The sequence below is a fragment of the Xenopus laevis genome, chromosome 3S (assembly GCF_017654675.1).
Source record: "Xenopus laevis strain J_2021 chromosome 3S, Xenopus_laevis_v10.1, whole genome shotgun sequence".
NCBI classification, from domain to species: Eukaryota; Metazoa; Chordata; class Amphibia; order Anura; family Pipidae; genus Xenopus; species Xenopus laevis.
In genome coordinates, this window is record NC_054376.1 from 126,562,393 (window position 1) to 126,582,116 (window position 19,724).

Consider the following 19,724-nt stretch of genomic DNA (forward strand, 5'->3'; position numbering starts at 1 on the left):
CACAAGGAGTCAACCACTGCAAGACCAATAGCATTGTGTCATAGCTGTGTGTCCAGAGTCATGGCGCCATTTCAGAACTGAGCAAACCTAAACCTAGAACCTAAAAGTCGCTACTCCAGCCTTTGAAAGGTGCCTCTTGGGTGGTCAATCCTGTGTTCTTCAAGTACCCTAGTAAATATTCAAGGAGGGGTGAATATCATGGTGGGACATACAGGAATGGGTTAATAACCAGCCATGAAGCCATTCAGTGGTTGGAGTTAGACAATTCCCTACATGTCTGTGCAGGACACCATTGAGCTGGGGTGGGGGGGGGGGTTTATGGCATCTATCACTGTATGGGAGAGTGTAAATGAGGCTTACTTTCCCTTCCCTAGAGAGGTGCAAAATGGGATATGGGTCTAGTTACCAATAGCAAACAAGCAGCTACTGGCAAAAGCAAACATCTTAATGGGTGTTATGGGTCTTTTAAAGTCAAAGGGACACCTTGCAGTTGGTCTCAATGGTTTTGATTTCTTTGTGGTTTTAAAGTTATTTGCAACGACTCATCCTCATCATGAGGCAGTTGTTTGAATGTCAGGCTGAGAAAGTCCCTGACACCCCAGCAACCAAGTATTTTATATCCCATGGCAGAGAGACCAATTGCAAAGATTCTCGGAATATCATCGCCATACTGAGAGTTAATTTTAAGTTGAAATACATCTTAAGTGGGTCGTATAACAATAGAGGTGGTTTGAGTAGCCAAATGGCACGGGAGTGGGCAGCGAGGGAGAGGTTTCTTGTCATCAGATCATTTCTTTGCAGTTGGTCACTAAAAACAGGGACACGCCGAGGCTGAATCCAGGGAAATTCCTAGGCAATAAAGGGGCAGATAATTAGTTTGCCTCTTGGGATAATGATTATGATTTACAGAAAGCCACATGATTGTACAGATATATAAATATATATTCACATAATGATGGAGTCAGAGCTGGAATTTCCTGATGATGAAGTGAAAGTAAATTTAACAGGAAGTTGCAGTCAGTGCTGGGGAGAGACGAGGCTGTTTATTCTCAGGCAAAAGGACCGAGACAAACACACGCTCAGAGGAGCACTGGCTCAGGGGCTACAGGAGGTACAGGAGAAGATTTGTCTCATGTGAAGCTGAAGGAAGAATTGGCCACTGGGTTATACTGGGAGACCACTGGGTGCACTAAGGAGAGATCCTGCCAGAATGTCACACCCAATCCTTCTGCTCCTTGTCTGCCTCTTGCCCATTCACTCAGGTAAGTGTCCCTTATACCTGTGTCTGTATGTAGCACAAGCAGCGCTCCTTTATATGTTGGCACCCCATGTCATTAGGGAGATAATGATCCAGTACTGGGGTAATGGGACAAAATAGGGAGAGAAAAGGGGAGAAGCTGTTATAAGTGAGAAATAAGGAGGAAGGACACGAGACAAGGGGAAAGGCAGTGATTTAAATGGAGAGGAGAAGGGAGAAGAGAAGGGAGAGAAGAAGGGAGAGAAGAAGGGAGAGAAGAAGAGAAGGGAGAGAAGAAGGGAGAGAAGAAGAGAAGGGAGAGAAGAAGTGAGAAGAGAATGGAGAGAAGAAGGGAAAAGAGAAGGGAGAGAAGAAGAGAAGGGAGAGAAGAAGTGAGAAGAGAATGGAGAGAAGAAGGGAAAAGAGAAGGGAGAGAAGAAGAGAAGGGAGAGAAGAAGTGAGAAGAGAATGGAGAGAAGAAGGGAGAAGAGAATGGAGAGAAGAAGGGAGAGAAGAAGTGAGAAGAGAATGGAGAGAAGAAGGGAAAAGAGAAGGGAGAGAAGAAGGGAGAGAAGAAGAGAAGGGAGAGAAGAAGTGAGAAGAGAATGGAGAGAAGAAGGGAGAAGAGAAGGGAGAGGATCGGAAAACCATGGAGTGAGCGGGAGAAAATAAAAGCAATATATTGTTTTCTATCTGTGTCTGCTGGTTACAGGGGGTAGAGACAATCACGGGTTTTAAAGACCCGCAACCAACCCGGAACTGCTCAGCTTAAAATCTATAAATGCCCCTCAGGGTTTTGTTGGCAATACCCAGCAACATGCCTCCCACCTGCCGAGTAGGTAATAACCCAGGGGAGACTTGCTCTGAACCCCCCGTGTGCCCCTAAAGGGAGAGATGTGAATGGGGAGAAAAGGGCAATATTGGGAAACTGCCCCCCAGGGCACAGCAAATACCAGCTGGCAGTTTGTGTATGATATAGATTTAGATATAGATTTAGATATAGATGTGTATAGTGATAGCAGTGTAAATGTCAGCTACTGATCTCTCCTCCTACATAAATAAACATAAAGCTTGAAGAACAAGCTAATCTGCTCTGAGGCAACCCGATACCAACTGTCATATCCAGCCCCAACAGCCAACAGAGCAAACCAGCAACTTATTAACTCAGGTATTGGCTGCTCAGGCCTGTCTGCCCCTCTCATATTTGCCCACCACATCCCTGGGGCTCAGATCTGTCTCTGTTTTGTACCTCTAATTAGTGTCAATGAAACTGAAACACTCAATGGTATTTTGGGGATATCACATGGGTGTTTTGTGTACTTCCCCTTTAATTCTGAACTGAACAAAATAAAATTGTCAGGTTGTTTATTGATAAGGAACAGACATTCCTGAGTGTGAATTATACAGGGATCCAAAGTCCACTCACTATATGGGCAGAGTGGGGGAAGGTCAGTTAGGGGGAGATTTGGAGTGAGTACTTATTTGTACCCTGGGTACCCCTGGAACTATAGCAGGGTGACACCCCAATGTTTCTATATATCTGTAACCTTGTTATGAGCTAAGGGGGCCCAGTCTGAAGGTCAGTTAGGGGGAGATTTGGGGTGAGTGCTTATTTGTACCCTGGGTACCCCTGGAACTATAGCAGGGTGACACCCCAATGTTTCTATATATCTGTAACCTTGTTATGAGCTAAGGGGGCCCAGTCTGAAGGTCAGTTAGGGGGAGATTTGGGTGTGAGTGCTTATTTGTACCCTGGGTACCCCTGGAACTATAGCAGGGTAACACCCCAATGTTTCTATATATCTGTAACCTTGTTATGAGCTAAGGGGGCCCAGTCTGAAGGTCAGTTAGGGGGAGATTTGGGGTGAGTGCTTATTTGTACCCTGGGTACCCCTGGAACTATAGCAGGGTGACACCCCAATGTTTCTATATATCTGTAACCTTGTTATGAACTAAGGGGACCCAGTCTGAAGGTCAGTTAGGGGGAGATTTGGGGTGAGTGCTTATTTGTACCCTGGGTACCCCTGGAACTATAGCAGGGTGACTGTTACCCCAATGTTTCTATATATGTGTAACCTTGTTATGAGCTAAGGGGGCCCAGTCTGAAGGTCAGTTAGGGGGAGATTTGGGGTGAATGCTTATTTGTACCCTGGGTACCCCTGGAACTATAGCAGGGTGACACCCCAATGTTTCTATATATCTGTAACCTTGTTATGAGCTAAGGGGGCCCAGTCTGAAGGTCAGTTAGGGGGAGATTTGGGGTGAGTGATTATTTGTACCCTGGGTACCCCTGGAACTATAGCAGGATGACTGTTACCCCAATGTTTCTATATATCTGTAACCTTGTTATGAGCTAAGGGGGCCCAGTCTGAAGGTCAGTTAGGGGGAGATTTGGGGTGAGTGATTATTTGTACCCTGGGTACCCCTGGAACCCTTTCTATATATCTGTAATCTTGTTATGAGATTCTTAGTGCAACAGTTATTGTTTGGCAAAGTCACTTCTTTTCATCACTTGTCAGTTCAAGGGCATGATTATAGTTCAGCTACAAGCAGTATGGCATCTCCTTCTGTTATTCAGAAATACAAGTAGGCAGAGAAGGTGTTTCCCGCACAAGATAAACCTGCATTACCAACTGCTTATAACAAACAACAGTGAGTAATATCTAAGAAATCTAGTCCTCATGTTAAACACAGGGGTAATTATTAGTGAATAGTAAACAATTGGCTTGTGAGTAGTTGCAGTCTGTTTGTGATTGGCCGCGTCTCAACTGTGGATTCTGTCTCCACCAATGATTATCCAGTTCCTTCCTTTCACCTAAATGTATGATGAATTATTTCATTATCTGAGTATAAATCAGAAGAAACTGGTGCAGCTGCCGGGGGCACAAGTCTTGGCTTTGTCATCTCACTGTCAGAGTAGATTTTCTAGGGGTGATTCAACTTAAAGTTATTTTGTAGTATGTTAGAGAATGGCTACTTCTAAGCAACTTTTCAATTGGTCTTCATTATTTATTTTTTTAAGAGTTTTCTAATGATTTGCCTTCTTCTTCAGTCTCTTTCCAGCTGTCAAATGGCGGGGGCGGACCTGTTATTCAGAAAGCTCAAGATCTTGGGTTTTCCGGATAACGGATCTTTCCATAATTTGGATCTTCATACCTTAAGTCTACTAGAAAATCATATAAACATTAAATAAAGCCAATAGGCTGGTTTTGCTTCCTAAAAGGATTAATTATATCTTAGTTTAAGCGACTGTTTTATTATTACACAGAAAAAGGAAATCCTTCTTAAAAATGTGAATTATTTAATTATAATGGAGTCTTTCCGTAATTCTGAGCTTTTTGGAGAATGGGTTTCTGGATAACGATCCATATATATATATATATATATATATATATATATATATATATATATATAGTCCTCAAAAAAGGAGGCACTCACAGGTCTTATGAATAGTAAAAATATATTTAATGTGGGCACAAAAAACTGACGTTTCGCTGGAACACCAGCCATAATAAGTTTAAGGATTGCACCCAGGCATTTATTTGACTGATTTGAGTGCTGGCATTCTACAAGTATATATATATATATATATATATATATATATATATATATATATATATATATATATCATGGAGGTTATGGCAGGTGGTGGCATTTCAGGAGGGTGTGGCTTGGTGAGTCACATGGGGACAGAGATAGAGGTGGGTACATGGGGCAATAATGTCACTATAATTAAATAATGATTGGGACAGACAGGAATTCCCTGGGGTTCTGCTCATTATTCAGCCAGTTCTTATTCTTTTCCTGGTTTCCCCATAAGATTTAGGAGCTGCAAGCTCTTCCCTCTCCCTGTTGCCCTTTCCAATTGCCAGGTTACAGGACCCTGGAATCTGAAGTTAGATTGTAAGCTCCTGTGGCGCATATGAATATATATATATATATATATATATATATATATATATATATATATATATATATATATATATTATATATATAGTAGATCCCCATTAAGATTTATGCTGGAGAGGGCTACAGAGAAGGTGCTGCCCCAATCATGTGATTTATAAGAGCTCTGGGCTCATTGGCCAGCCATGCCCTGCACATTCCTCACATTCTTCCTTAACCCCTTAAGGCTTTCAGCTAGCCAGGATTAACCCTTTGTGGGTAGGGACATCGTGTCATTCCGCATTGAAACAGCAGGAAAACCCCAGAACGTAGAATGGGTGCTGCGGATGATGAATTAGTATGATGTAGAGAGACGATGATGTATTAGTATGATGTAGAGAGATGATGTATTAGTATAATGTAGAGAGATGATGTATTAGTATGATGTAGAGAGACGATGATGTATTAGTATGATGTAGAGAGATGATGTATTAGTATGATGTAGAGAGATGATGTATTAGTATGATGTAGAGAGATGATGTATTAGTATGATGTAGAGAGACGATGATGTATTAGTATGATGTAGAGAGACGATGATGTATTAGTATGATGTAGAGAGACGATGATGTATTAGTATGATGTAGAGAGATGATGTATTAGTATGATGTAGAGAGATGATGATGTATTAGTATGATGTAGAGAGAGATGATGTATTAGTATGATGTAGAGAGATGATGTATTAGTATGATGTAGAGAGATGATGATGTATTAGTATGATGTAGAGAGAGATGATATATTAGTATGATGTAGAGATGATGTATTAGTATGATGTAGAGAGAGATGATGTATTAGTATGATGTAGAGAGATGATGATGTATTAGTATGATATAGAGAGATGATGTATTAGTATGATGTAGAGAGAGATGATGTATTAGTATGATGTAGAGAGATGATGTATTAGTATGATGTAGAGAGAGATGATGTATTAGTATGATGTAGAGAGATGATGATGTATTAGTATGATATAGAGAGATGATGTATTAGTATGATGTAGAGAGAGATGATGTATTAGTATGATGTAGAGAGATGATGTATTAGTATGATGTAGAGAGATGATGTATTAGTATGATGTAGAGAGATGATGTATTAGTATGATGTAGAGAGAGATGATGTATTAGTATGATGTAGAGAGATGATGTATTAGTATGATGTAGAGAGATGATGATGTATTAGTATGATGTAGAGAGATGATGTATTAGTATGATGTAGAGAGATGATGTATTAGTATAATGTAGAGAGATGATGATGTATTAGTAGAAATGATTAGTATGTAGAGAGAGATGATGTATTAGTATGATGTAGAGAGAGATGATGTATTAGTATGATGTATAGAGAGATGATGTATTAGTATGATGTAGAGAGATGATGATGTATTAGTATGATGTAGAGATGATGATGTATTAGTATGATGTAGAGAGATGATGTATTAGTATGATGTTGAGAGATGATGTATTAGTATGATGTAGAGAGATGATGTATTAGTATGATGTAGAGAGATGATGTATTAGTATGATGTAGAGAGATGATGTATTAGTATAATGTAGAGAGATGATGATGTTTTAGTATGATGTAGAGAGATGATGTATTAGTATGATGTAGAGAGAGATGATGTATTAGTATAATGTAGAGAGATGATGATGTATTAGTATGATGTAGAGAGATGATGTATTAGTATAATGTAGAGAGATGATGATGTATTAGCATGATGTAGAGAGATGATGTATTAGTATGATGTAGAGAGATGATGTATTAGTATGATGTAGAGAGAGATGATGTATTAGTATGATGTAGAGAGATGATGTATTAGTATAATGTAGAGAGATGATGATGTATTAGTATAATGTAGAGAGATGATGTATTAGTATGATGTAGAGAGATGATGTATTAGTATAATGTAGAGAGATGATGATGTATTAGTATGATGTAGAGAGATGATGTATTAGTATGATGTAGAGAGATGATGTATTAGTATGATGTAGAGAGAGATGATGTATTAGTATGATGTAGAGAGATGATGTATTAGTATGATGTAGAGAGATGATGTATTAGTATGATGTAGAGAGATGATGATGTATTAGCATGATGTAGAGAGATGATGTATTAGTATGATGTAGAGAGAGATGATGTATTAGTATGATGTAGAGAGAGATGATGTATTAGTATGATGTAGAGAGATGATGATGTATTAGTATGATGTAGAGAGAGATGATGTATTAGTATGATTTAGAGAGATGATGTATTAGTATGATTTAGAGAGATGATGTATTAGTATGATGTAGAGAGAGATGATGTATTAGTATGATTTAGAGAGATGATGTATTAGTATGATGTAGAGAGAGATGATGTATTAGTATGATGTAGAGAGAGATGATGTATTAGTATGATGTAGAGATGATGATGTATTAGTATGATGTAGAGAGAGATGATGTATTAGTATGATGTAGAGATGATGATGTATTAGTATGATGTAGAGAGTGATATTTTGATTCAGTTTGCAATTGTTTTTCTTTCTTTATTTGTTTGTGAGTTATTAAGCTTTTTAATCAGCAGCTCTCCGGTGTGCAATTTCAGCAATATGGTTGCTAGTGTCCTAATTCCCCTAGCAACCTGCATGAATAAGAGACTGGAATATGAATAGGAGAGGCCTGAATAGAAAGATGAAAAGCTGCATTGACAATAAAATGTGTAGCTTTACAGAGCATTTGTTTTTAGATGGGGTCAGTGACACCCCCCCCCCCCCATTTGAAAGCTGGAAAGAGTAAAAAAAAAACCCATAAGAAATAAATAAATAATGAAGACCAATTGAAAGGTTGCTTAGAATTAGCCATTCTACAACATAACAAAGTTAACTTAAAGGTGAACTGCCCCTTTAAAACAAGTACCAGGTATTCAAGTATACAAGTATAACAGGGAAGGACTACCCTCGTGTAACTTGAGTGGCCCCCACAACATCGTTATTTTAGGGCCCACACTAAATACATTTTATTAAAGGGTCTGTTTCTTCTATAATTACACCCCTATCATTAATACCGGGTCACAGGCTCCTCCCATGTGCCCCCTGCAGGCTGATCTCTGTATCTCATACCCTGATCTATTTGCTATTTACATTATACCATGATGTGTGTCTCCATTAGGAGTAGCGCAGTACGCTGGGAAAGGAGGCTGCTGTGATACATCGAGTCCCCAAAACAAGCCGACAGACTCATTGTTGAAACGGTATAAGGAGAGAGTGAAGAGTTACGAGGAATGTCAACACAGCAAAGTAAGGTAAGAACGACCATTAATTATGTCTTCATTCCATTGTCTATTACAGTCCCTACCTCACCAGCTTACATTGCCTTTAAAGAGACGTCATCCGAATATCGTCCTGTTTAGTCCATGGGACAGGTTAGAAGATTTCTGTCGGCTAATGATAATATCTCTGCACGTATTGCCTGTCTATATCAATGGGCGACTGTCACTTCTATCTGTCAGACATAACTTTCGTACATCGTCTGATTTGTTCTTCTATTACTTTATTTCATCTGAATGGTTAGTGGCAGGACGGGAGATTGCGACGTCTGATCGTTTGTCCGATATGCGGCTAAAATCTGCACGTCTATGGCCAGCTTTAGGTTAATCCCCGAAAAAAACACCAAAAATAGCTAATGGCAAAGCTACTTCGGATGAAAAAAAAAAAAATTAGGAAGATGAATTCCCCTTTATTGCTAATTCCTTCCATCTTCTTCTCTGTCTTTCCATCTAGACTCCAATTTGAAAAGGGACACATATGCGCTTCAAAACATGACAACTGGGTGCAGGAACTGATATGCCACATAAAACCAGGTAAGGGTATAATGATGTCACACAATGATGTCATGGAAGTATCGTGAGGAGTATTACCAGCCTTGCTGTCTCCTTAGCATTGTTATACACCCGCATCCACCTCTACTGCGGTTTTTACCTGCTGCTTTGCTGGCATCCCATCCTGTATTGGACAGAAGAGCTTACGCTCAATTGTGCCACGATGGAGTATAAACTCTGCAGATTTTAAACTTTAATGGGCACCTACTCTGATATAACCCCATCACTGTCGTTCTCTTCTGTGCAGAAAGTACCGACAGTTTCTGTGCCAAGTATAAGGATTCTAGATCTGGTCCGGATTATTCCAAGGGCTCGGAGAAAGCTCCACCCACTTCCCCTCCAGCCGGAGCAGATGCCAACGTAGTAAGCAATAGCAACCAGGCACCGGGGGGCGCTGTGACACAACGTGTGCCGACAACTGCACCGAGTAGTAAAGAAGCGGCACCATCTGAATATACAACTGTGCCAGGCGATTATGAAGACGTGCCAAGCGAATACCCAGTCTCGCCAAGGGAATTTGCTGTGGGAAACCAAAAAGAAAAAGGTATTTTGTTTGTCTTCTATGTACGTCACTTGAGTTCACACTGATGGCACATGGGTGTAAGGATCCTCCTAAGGGGCGGGGCGACTGCCATTTTTTGGGGAGCAATTCTGGCCATTTTGTCGCTCTCCAGCAGAGTTATTTATTGGTTGGAATCATGCTGTGCCCCATTGAAGATCTAACGGCTTGCTTTCACTACTGTAACTGCACTTGACAGTAAAATGTACCTGCTGATTGGTTGCTAGGGGTTACAAGACTTCTCTGTGCCTCTGCCCTTCTCACACATTGACTTGACTTCTTACCCTCCTGCCAGACTCAGAGAGACGGGAGAATCTTGAATCGACGGAAGGGAAGAAAGAGGGTGTCACGTCATTTATGAAAACAGCGATAATATCTCTAGTATTTATCAGCCTTTTCCTGGTGGCCCTCGTCGCTTTCCTGATCTGCAGAAGGAGAAAAGGACCAGAACCGGCTACGGAACAGGAGAAAGAGGGACTGTCCTCAGCGTAACAGCCAATGAGAGGTAACGGCAGCAACTATAGGTCTTGGCAATAGGGGACCAAACGCTATCTCATCATTTCACCCTCTCAAAAAACAGAATAACCAAACCCCTTAAAGGATAAGTAAACCTTTAAAATAAGTGATTAAAATTGATGAGGGGACTATTCTAAGACATTTTGCATTGTACATTCATTATTTATTTACTTTTAATTCCAAGATATTAAGGGATACATGTGCTGTTAATTTGATTGAATTTTGTTACAACAGCGCCACCTGCTGGTCAGTTTCCCACCAGTCTGACCACCAAGTAGTCAAGGAAGTTGTCAGGAGAAAGAAAGAGGCTGCTCTGATGTTCTTCTGCTTAGGAAAGATGTGAGAAAGGTTTCTACTTTTTTTCCTAAGCAGAAGAACATCAGAGCAGCCTCTTTCTTTCTCCTGACAACTTCCTTGACTACTTGGTGGTCAGACTGGTGGGAAACTGACCAGCAGGTGGCGCTGCTGTAACAAAATTCATTCATATTAACAGCACATGTATCCCTTAATATCTTGGAATTAAAAGTAAATAAATAATGAATGTAAATGACAAAAGTGCTTAGAATAGCCCCCTTCATCAATTTTACATTCACTTATTTTAAAGGTTTACTTATCCTTTAAAGGGGCCATTCACATTTAAATGAACTTTTAGTAGACTATTCTAAAACTATTTGAAATTGGTTTTCAGTTTATATTTTTTGGCTGTTTGTTCAGCAGCACTCCCGATTTCGAATTTCAGCAGCAACCTCGTTGCTAGGGCCCTGTTTACCCTAGCAACCAGGCAATGCAAATATGTAAAGTTGCTATTTAGTCATTCAGGAGGTGGCAGTTAGGTCAGATGACAGTCTGCAAGTTTCAGCTGAGGGCTTACTTGATAATGGCTGGGGCAGATCTAGTATAAACAGGATTGTTAATTTCTGCCCTTTTCCCTACAGAATTCCTTAACCCTTTGCTAATCATCTTCATTGGCCTTTTGTTGAGAAACCAGGAAGCAGACGGGAGATTTCACATTAGGCAGAATAGGAGGTCCGGAACATTCTTAAGGGTTCGGGATCATCGCACATAGGAAGAGACTAAGCACTGGCTGACGAGTAAATGACATTCCTGACCTCCAACTTATTTGCAGTCGCCTGTCTTTGCCGTTACCTGTGACACGCGTGTTCTATTTGCACTGCTGCTATCAAACATTGTTTGCCAACTTTTCCAATAATGCAACATAAATGCCACCATCCAAATGCTGAGGAGTCAGACCAAACTAGAGGAAAGCCACAAAGAGTTGTATTGAGCCCCATGTTGATACCCTATGGACCCAACTCCAGCTGCACCTGATGGGGAAACTCTATGGGCCCTACTAAAGCTTCTCCCCATGTTGATACTCTATGGGCCCCACTAGAGCTATGCCCCATGTTGATACTCAATGGGCTCAACTCCAGCTGCACCTGATTGGGATACTCTATGGCCCCAACTAAAGCTCCTCCCCGAGTCCCCATGTTGATACTCTATGGGCTCAACTCAAGCTGGACCTGATGAGGATACTCTATGGGCCCTACTAAAGCTCCTCCCCATGTTGATACTCTTATGGGCTCAACTCCAGCTGGACCTGATGAGGATACTCTATGGGCCCTACTAAAGCTCCTCCCCATGTTGATCCGTGGCTTGTTACAGCAAATTTCATGCACTTTTCTATTGACGTCTGGTTTTATGTTGAAGATTGGCAGCTGTCCAGTGCCCACTAAACAACGATTAATTTATTTATTCTTTTTTTATCAGCTTTGATCCATTTTATGTGAATCTTTAGTAATTTGTTGTATATTGATATAGTTTGATTTAATATATATGGATATGTATAAACTGACTATAGTTTGAGCTTAGCAGAGGTTCTGGTCCATGAGGTGGGACTACATCTATAAGGCACTGCATGTAAATGAAAAAACGTGCACTTATATAGGAAAAGAGGTATAATTATATAGGCGGGTTGAGATGCCGAGGGACAGAAGTTTGCAGTGGCCAAACACACGGGTAACAGACAGCAAATTAGCCCATGGGCTCTCAGATCTCAGACATTCACTCATGCAGGTGATCACACCATCTACCCACAAGGTCATTTGGCCCCGCAGCTCCTGGTTGATGCTGGAGATTCTGAGGGGCAGGTTTTCTATTTTGGAAGGTCACGTCGGGGCCAAAATGTATGGGGAGCTGGTGTCCAGTTTGCTAAATGCAATAACCCAGTTGGCATTGTGTCCAGCTGGGCAACAGATGTTGGCAATGTACAAGGGAACGGGGGACAAAGACAAGATTTTTCAGCTCTGCCTATGCTGAAGTCCATCTCCGAGCAGCCCCCCTAACAGACAAATGCACCACCCACTAATAGGCTTAAGGTGAGCACATGTGTAGGTCCACTCATATGGCGAAGTCCACAAACAAGCAGATCTTGCACCAATATGCTCATCTTGCCAGCCCACCCAGAAGGCCAGGAATGCAGGTGGTAGGATCAAGGATCACAACAAAACTATAAGGTTTTTGATCCGACTGGATTTTTAAGCCTTCCCGATCGTCATCTGGGATGGGGAAGCCCATCAGTGGTAGGGGCCGATACACTGGCCAATAAGCCACTGATGTTGTCTGTCAGCAGCTGCCTGTGTATTGCCACTTTCAGAGCCATGGGGCCAGCAATGGTTCCAATCCCCTGAGCTTCATACTGGGGTCCCACAATTGGATCAGCCCGATAGGTGGGAACAGGATCTGCTCATCTGGCCACGTCTCCAAATTAGCAGATCTGTGTGCGTGCGACCAAGCTTTAGAAAACCTTTATAAAAACTTTACTCAGCAGCGCCACGTAGATAAGGGAAATGGGCCAAAGACATTGAAAGTGATACAGAACATCAAGGAATTTGTAAACAATACAGACATTTTCACTTCCATCCCATCAACCAACATCTAGGGGTTGATGGGTCAAAATCCCAGTACTTTTTTGGCACTACAGCAGACCTAAAACCCACCCAACTGGAGGCTCTGAATATCCCATGGTCAATAATGAGCTGTCGGGACTGTATTTGGGGCTCTTGGGATATGGCACTTCTGCATTACTTACTATTGACTTGTCCATATGACTTCTATAATAATACCCCAGTCTCTGTTCCTCTTGCTCCCTCGCCCCTCTCCAGCCCTCATCCCCCTTTTCTTATCTCTACTTCCCCTTTATTGAGTCTGCAGACTGCCCCGTGACATTTTTGGCCTCCACCACTCCCTGTGCATTGGGTAGTTTTTTGGCTGCTCTACAAGTAACAGTATCGACTGGCCCCAGAACCCCACACATCAACCAGAGGAGAACAACAAATAGGTTAGAAATAAGTTGTGGGCTTCAGTAGAGGCCCAAGGACTCCTGAACCCTTTAGCACCTCTGAAGATGCCCCAGTAGGTCCTCATCTACTTGTCTTCTGATTGCCATCACATGCTCTGGGCTGCAGGCACTCACAATACACAGTGTATAACAGAACAGACAATAATAATGAATATGGAATCCCCTGTGCCAGCTGGAACTGGCTATTTGCACAATAACTGCCGGCTGAAAGCGCCAGATCACATCATTTCCCAGACAACTGGTTGTTGGCTGTGAGAAACTGAACAAGGAAGGAGTAAACGTAAACCATATGTTGCTTTGTGCCTGAAACATTCTGATCTTTCCCCCAGTGACACAGACGGGAGCCCAGCAGTTACATGAATCACTTGGCTTTGGTTGTGCCCAGGAACACTGTCCCTTTAATCTCTATCTGCTTTGTGAATCATGTGATTTCTATTCACTACACAGGGGGTGTGGTCCTTCAGGGGCTGGGGAGGTAAAAACCCCGCCTTCAGGAACACCTACTTCTGATTATCCATTATATGTATGTATATATCTATATATGTGTGTGGGCGCGTGTATACAGAATATACATCATTCACCTCCACTCAACAACAGCGAAAGAGCAGAGAGGCAACACCGACAAAAAGTCATATTTAAAGGGGTTGGTCTCCTTTAAATTAACTGTTAGGATGATGTAGAGAGGGATATTCTGAGACAATTTGCAATTGGTTTTAATTTTTTATTGTTTGCGGTTTTTGAGTTATTTGGCTTTTTATTCAGTAGCTCTCCAGTTTGTAATTTCAGCCATCTTGTTGCTAGGGTCCAAATTACCCTAGCAGCCATGCATGGATATGAATAAGAGACTGGAATATGAAGACCAATTAAAAATTTGCTTAGAATTGGCCATTCAACAACATACTAAGGTTAACTTAAAGGTGAACCACCCCTTTAAAAGGTAAGGACGCACCAAATGCAGGATTTAATACGTTTTCAGCAGGATTATGGATTCAACGGAATCAAATAGCCCAACCAATATTCGGCCGGATCCATTAAGGAGAATTTGGGCAAATCAGGAGGGCAGGGTTCTGTGTACCCCTAGTTCATGGTTTGTATATCTGCATGGGGTTCCTCTGACACCCCCAAAACATACAGACTAGATTAAATGGTTCCTGCTGTGACTATGCTAGAGACTTAGAGTGTCAGCTCCACTGGGGGCAAAGACCGATATAAATGCTGTATAATCTCTCTCTAATAATCTCTGTAATGTGCTGTGGAATATGTGGCCCCTATATAAAGCCTCATAATAATAATAAACCATAAAAAAGTAAGTTACACAGCGCCACCTACTGGCTGAATTGGATATATCACCCCAAAATCCCCTCCCTATAAACAGACAGAACCCTAAATGTGTTTGTATCACCTTAATACACATAACAGGATCCCTTGTGTTTTTTTGTTTGTTTTTTTTAAATCACAAAAGAATTTTTTTCTTTATTGTCCACGGTCAAATATTTGTAGTAAAAACAAAAACATTAAAAAATAAAACATATATATATATATATATTTTTTTTTTTTTACCTGCGAAGCTTCGGAACAAACACAGGAGAACAAAAAAAAAAAAAAAAAGATCATTTTACATCCAGAGACAAAATATATTACGAGTCAAGGCAAAACATGAATCAAATCATAATTAAAAAAAACACAGTTAAAAGTCGGGGGTGGGGTCCCCCTGCGGTTTGTGCGGAGGAGGGAGCTGCTGTGGCCTCTTGTTTTATTTCAAAGAAACTCGGTTGTCCCCCCTGAAGGGAACCAGTGAGCAGATTTAGGCTAGGGATGCACCAAATCTACTATTTGGGATTCGGTCGAATCTTTCACGAAGGATTCGGCCAAATTCCAAATGTGCATATGCAAATTAGGAGCTGGAAAGGAAAACGTGGAAAAAATAGTTTTTACTTTCATGTTTGGTGACAAAGTTGTGATTTGCCTTCCGCCCCTGATTTTCAAATGCAAATTAGAATTCTGATTCGGCCAGGCACAAGGATTCAGCCGAATACGAATCCTAGTGAAAAAGGCTGAATTCTGGATTCAGTGCATCCCTAATTTAGGCCTGGCACCCCCTTTATGACGTTGGCCACAACAAGAGATTATGGCAAATTCTAGCCTCCCCGAGACCAGTCCCCTCCCCTGTGCCCTGACATAATCAGCAGGACAAAAGCCGTATTCCCTCCCAATTAGCTTGTAAGAACTTCCAGTAATTAATCAGATATAGTAGGATGGGGCCTGTGTATATTTATAACTGCGGGTTACCGACTATTTATTTCCCCTTTAATATGATTAAATGGCCTATAGAGTGCACAGAACCTTACTTCTCTGTATATGAACAGACATACGATTGGCTCTTTACATTTATATGTTATTACCTTGATGAAATTGGGGTTCTGTACAGCTCAGTCTTCCTATGTCAGAGTCTGCGCCATCTCTTTCTCACCACTAGATGGTGCTCTACCACCGAAGGAAATCAACATGGCAGCTTTCAAAGAAAGGCAGGTTCTGTCGCTAGATTGCCAGCCCTTGAGTGGGAATTCACTCCGAGTGAACTAATGCTGGTGCAGAAAAGTGTGTTAAAAGCATCTATGCCTTCAACAGATCCAAAGAAATTAAACAGAATATAGACCCTAGTTATAAACTGTTCACTTTCCCTTTAAATGCTGCACTCAATAGATGCACCTTCCGTTTAAAGGGTCCTTTCAGCCCATAGGTTGGACACCAAGCAGTATCAGGCACCTTTAAACAGAGGCGTGGGGTCTAGGGAGCCGTTGGTGTGGGTCCAGTAGAGTCCTGCAGCGGGTCGGGTACCCGCGGCTTACCCGTAAAAACTTTATGGAAGTTTCTGGAGCGGGCATCGACGAGTGTCGGCAGTTCTCCGGGTTTGCGGGCCGCGGGTCTTCTCAATAGTGAGTTTTACTTCTTTTTTCTGATCACACCAACTTCTAATGACGCCACTTCCGGTTTACCACGACAGCACTTCCTGTTTTACTCCCTTTTTTCTGATCACGGCAACTTCTAATGATGTCACTTCAAATTTACAACGACAGCACTTCCTGTTTTACTCCCTTTTTTCTGATCACGGCAACTTCTAATGATGTCACTTCCGGTTCACAGCAGCACTTCCTGTTTTACTCCCTTTTTTCTGATCACGGCAACTTCTAATGATGTTCCGGTTTACAATGACAGCACTTACTGTTTTTTGATGGTCAGCAGATTGGGTTGCGGATAAGGTACTTGCGGGTCGGGTGACCAATCGGGTAAGTATGTGGGTTCGGGTTTAACAAATTGGTTCCGTGCAGGACTCTACTGTCCGGGGCTACTGAGCACTCAGATAAATGTGGAAATAGATACATTCAATAGCCAGGCAAATCTAGCTATTGTGTGTAAACACACATGCAAACCCATCCATGTACCCAAAAATCATATTGGATGTTTTCACATTCATCAGCCTAAGAAAATGCAATCCAAAATGCCTCCTGGGGGGTGGGTTTGTTTTACTGATCTCAGCATATTCCATCCACCCTCTACGTAGAATGGTTTTAGGAACAATTCAAATAAAGAGATTATAGAAAAAAAAAACACCCACTTCTGTGCCACCCCGGTAAATAGTCTGCTTTCTTTAAAAAGGAAAGTTGTTCCCTTAAAGGATAAGTAAACCTATAAAATAAGTGAATGTAAAATTGATGATTGTGCTATTCTAAGCACTTTTGTCATTTACATTGATTATTTATTTTCTTTTGATTCCAAGATATTAAGGGATACATGTGCTGTTAATATGAATGAATTTTGTTACAACAGCGCCACCTGCTGGTCAGTTTCCCACCAGTCTGACCACCAAGTAGTCAAGGAAGTTGTCAGGAGAAAGAAAGAGGCTGCTCTGATGTTCTTCTGCTTGGGAAAGATGTGAGAAAGGTTTCTAATTCTTTTCCTAAGCAGAAGAACATCAGAGCAGCCTCTTTCTTTCTCCTGACAACTTCCTTGACTACTTGCTGGTCAGACTGGTGGGAAAGTGACCAGCAGGTGGTGCTGTTGTAACAAAATTCATTCATATTAACAGCACATGTATCCCTTAATATCTTGGAATCAAAAGAAAATAAATAATCAATGTAATGTTGCATCAAAGCGTTTCAACTCACATGGAGCCCTCGTCCTGACAAGGGCTCCATGTGAGTCGGCAACCATGCACTAATAAAATTATTTTGATAAATATCTGAAGGGTCAATGCCGTGAGCAGTCACTGGGGAAACTCACATAATTTGGCTTCTGTACAGCTGGACCCACAGAATACAGACTTTCCACATACAACGTTGCCGCCAGGTATACAAGCCTGGGAGAGGTTGGACATGTGTACGCACAGATTCACTATATACATACATAAAAGATACGTTACATCTCTGCGCCAGCCTTTAGCTGCTGACATTTCCTTTTCCTTCTCGTCTATACATACATATCGTCTCCAACCCTGGACTGTTTTGTACATACGATAAAAACGTCCTTCCCACAGATAAAACCAGTGTGTGTGTGTGGGGGGTCAATATACATACGCCGCCTCCCGTCTATAAAATGATCGCTATTACACAGCGTATGTATATCTGTGCGGTGGCATTGCCCCTCCCCCAGGTAGAGGGCGGGGTTAGCAGAAGGCCTCGTCGTCGTCCTTGTCGTCTTTTAACCCTTTGAGTCGCAGACGAGCGAAATCCTCGAACACGATATCATCGTCCTGGGCAAAGCTGCAGAGACGGGAGAGATGAGAGCGTGAGCAGATATTTAGGGCCAGAGATATAAACATGGGGGAATGTCCTCCGTACTTACTTAGTATCAAACTCAATCAGGTTGGTATCGACTGGCTCATCTGTCTGAGGATATTCTGCAAAGAAACACTTGTGTCAGACATTGGCCATGAGCTGCCCATATACATAAAGCTCCTCTGGGAGAGCCAAGAGCAAGAGGGACACATACGCTGAAGGGAGAGATTCCTTAAAGGATAAGTAAACCTTTAAGATATGTGAATGTAAAATTGATGGGGGGCTATTCTAAGCACTTTTGTCATTTACATTCATTATTTATTTTGTTTTGATTCTGAGTTATTAAAGGAGAACTAAAAATGTTTTGTGGTTCTGTACCAGCCCAAGGCAACCACAGCCCTTTAGCAGTAAAGATCTGTGTCTCCAAAGATGCCCCAGTAGCTCCCCATCTTTTCTGCTGATTCACTGCACATGCTCTGTGCTACTGTCACTTACTGAGCTTAGGGACCCACTCACAATATACAGTACACATAGAATAAAAATGTCAAATATAAGGCTGATTAGTAATTAATACACATAATTACTACATGGCAGCACAGAAACCAGTGCAATTAGCATCAGAATTGAATAATCAGCAAAACTGTAGCATCAGCTTATATTACAGCCAGGGAAGCTCATTTTCTGCTGGATAATTAGTGATGAGCCCTAAGCTTAGCTTCTCAACAGCCAATCAGAGCCCACTGAGCATGTGAGTGTCACAGACACTTTCCAAGATGGTGACCCCCTGTGACAAGTTTGAAGTCCTGGATCATTGCTGCTATTGACAAGCTCAAACTTTAGCCTCGTGCAATAAGTTCACTATATAAAATATGCCATTTTTAGACACATTCATTATTAGGGTTTAGTTCTCCTTTAAGGGTTACATGTACTGTTAATATGAATGAATTTTGTTACAACAGCACCACCTGCTGGTCAGTTTCCCACCAGTCTGACCACCAAGTAGTCAAGGAAGTTGTCAGGAGAAAGAAAGAGGCTGATGTTCTTCTGCTTAGGAAAAGAATTTAAAACCTCTCACGTCTTTCCACATCTTTACCTGGGAGCTGCTGTGGGAAAATGTTAAAAGCCTGGATCATTACTGTGATTAGGCTGCTGTATCTCTGGGCTGGTACAGTACATCCAGTATATAAAATACAGCATTTCTAGCCAGATTTCTTCTTCAACTTTGGTTCCCCTTTAAACTGTACACATTTAATGTTTTCCATTCAGTTATGTTTGGGGGGGGGCATTCATACCGACACAATATGAGAAAGACAAATGGTGATGGAGACAAAGAAAAAGATAAGGGAACGGAGAAACGGGACTCATTTCCCATCGCATTGCTGAACTAAAGCTCATTACCTGACAAAGGCCGTGAGATGTTCTCTGGGGGCTTCGGATGCATAAGGACAAAAGGCAGCTCCACAGCCACATCCCTGTAAGACATTAGGG

The 19,724-nt window shown here is 41.6% G+C and overlaps 2 protein-coding genes across 2 annotated transcripts in view; one reads left to right on the forward strand and one right to left on the reverse strand.

Annotated features, from left to right (window-relative positions):
• Positions 1 to 1,009: 1,009 nt before the first annotated feature.
• Positions 1,010 to 11,951, forward strand: LOC108703506. The gene is made up of 6 exons (XM_018239666.2): positions 1,010 to 1,262; positions 8,317 to 8,449; positions 8,928 to 9,007; positions 9,273 to 9,569; positions 9,880 to 10,089; positions 11,036 to 11,951. The coding sequence occupies exons 1-5, from the start codon at positions 1,211 to 1,213 to the stop codon at positions 10,074 to 10,076; spliced, it is 759 nt and encodes a 252-aa protein (XP_018095155.1). The 5' UTR covers positions 1,010 to 1,210; the 3' UTR covers positions 10,077 to 10,089; positions 11,036 to 11,951.
• A 4,460-nt stretch (positions 11,952 to 16,411) lies between these two features.
• The window catches only part of arrb2.S (arrestin beta 2 S homeolog), a 32,718-nt gene continuing 29,405 nt past the window's right edge, over positions 16,412 to 19,724 (reverse strand). Inside the window, 3 exon segments of the mRNA NM_001093097.1 lie at positions 16,412 to 18,221; positions 18,304 to 18,358; positions 19,635 to 19,708. Of these exon segments, the coding sequence (NP_001086566.1) occupies positions 18,125 to 18,221; positions 18,304 to 18,358; positions 19,635 to 19,708 (226 nt within the window). The 3' untranslated portion in view covers positions 16,412 to 18,124.

Coding starts and splice junctions, on each gene's coding strand:
- LOC108703506 (XM_018239666.2), top strand. CDS start 1,211: ATGTCACACCCAATCCTTCTGCTCCTTGTCTGCCTCTTGCCCATTCAC. Junction 8,450..8,927: donor TGTCAACACAGCAAAGTAAG/GTAAGAACGACC, acceptor CTTTCCATCTAG/ACTCCAATTTGAAAAGGGAC. Junction 9,570..9,879: donor GGGAAACCAAAAAGAAAAAG/GTATTTTGTTTG, acceptor CCCTCCTGCCAG/ACTCAGAGAGACGGGAGAAT.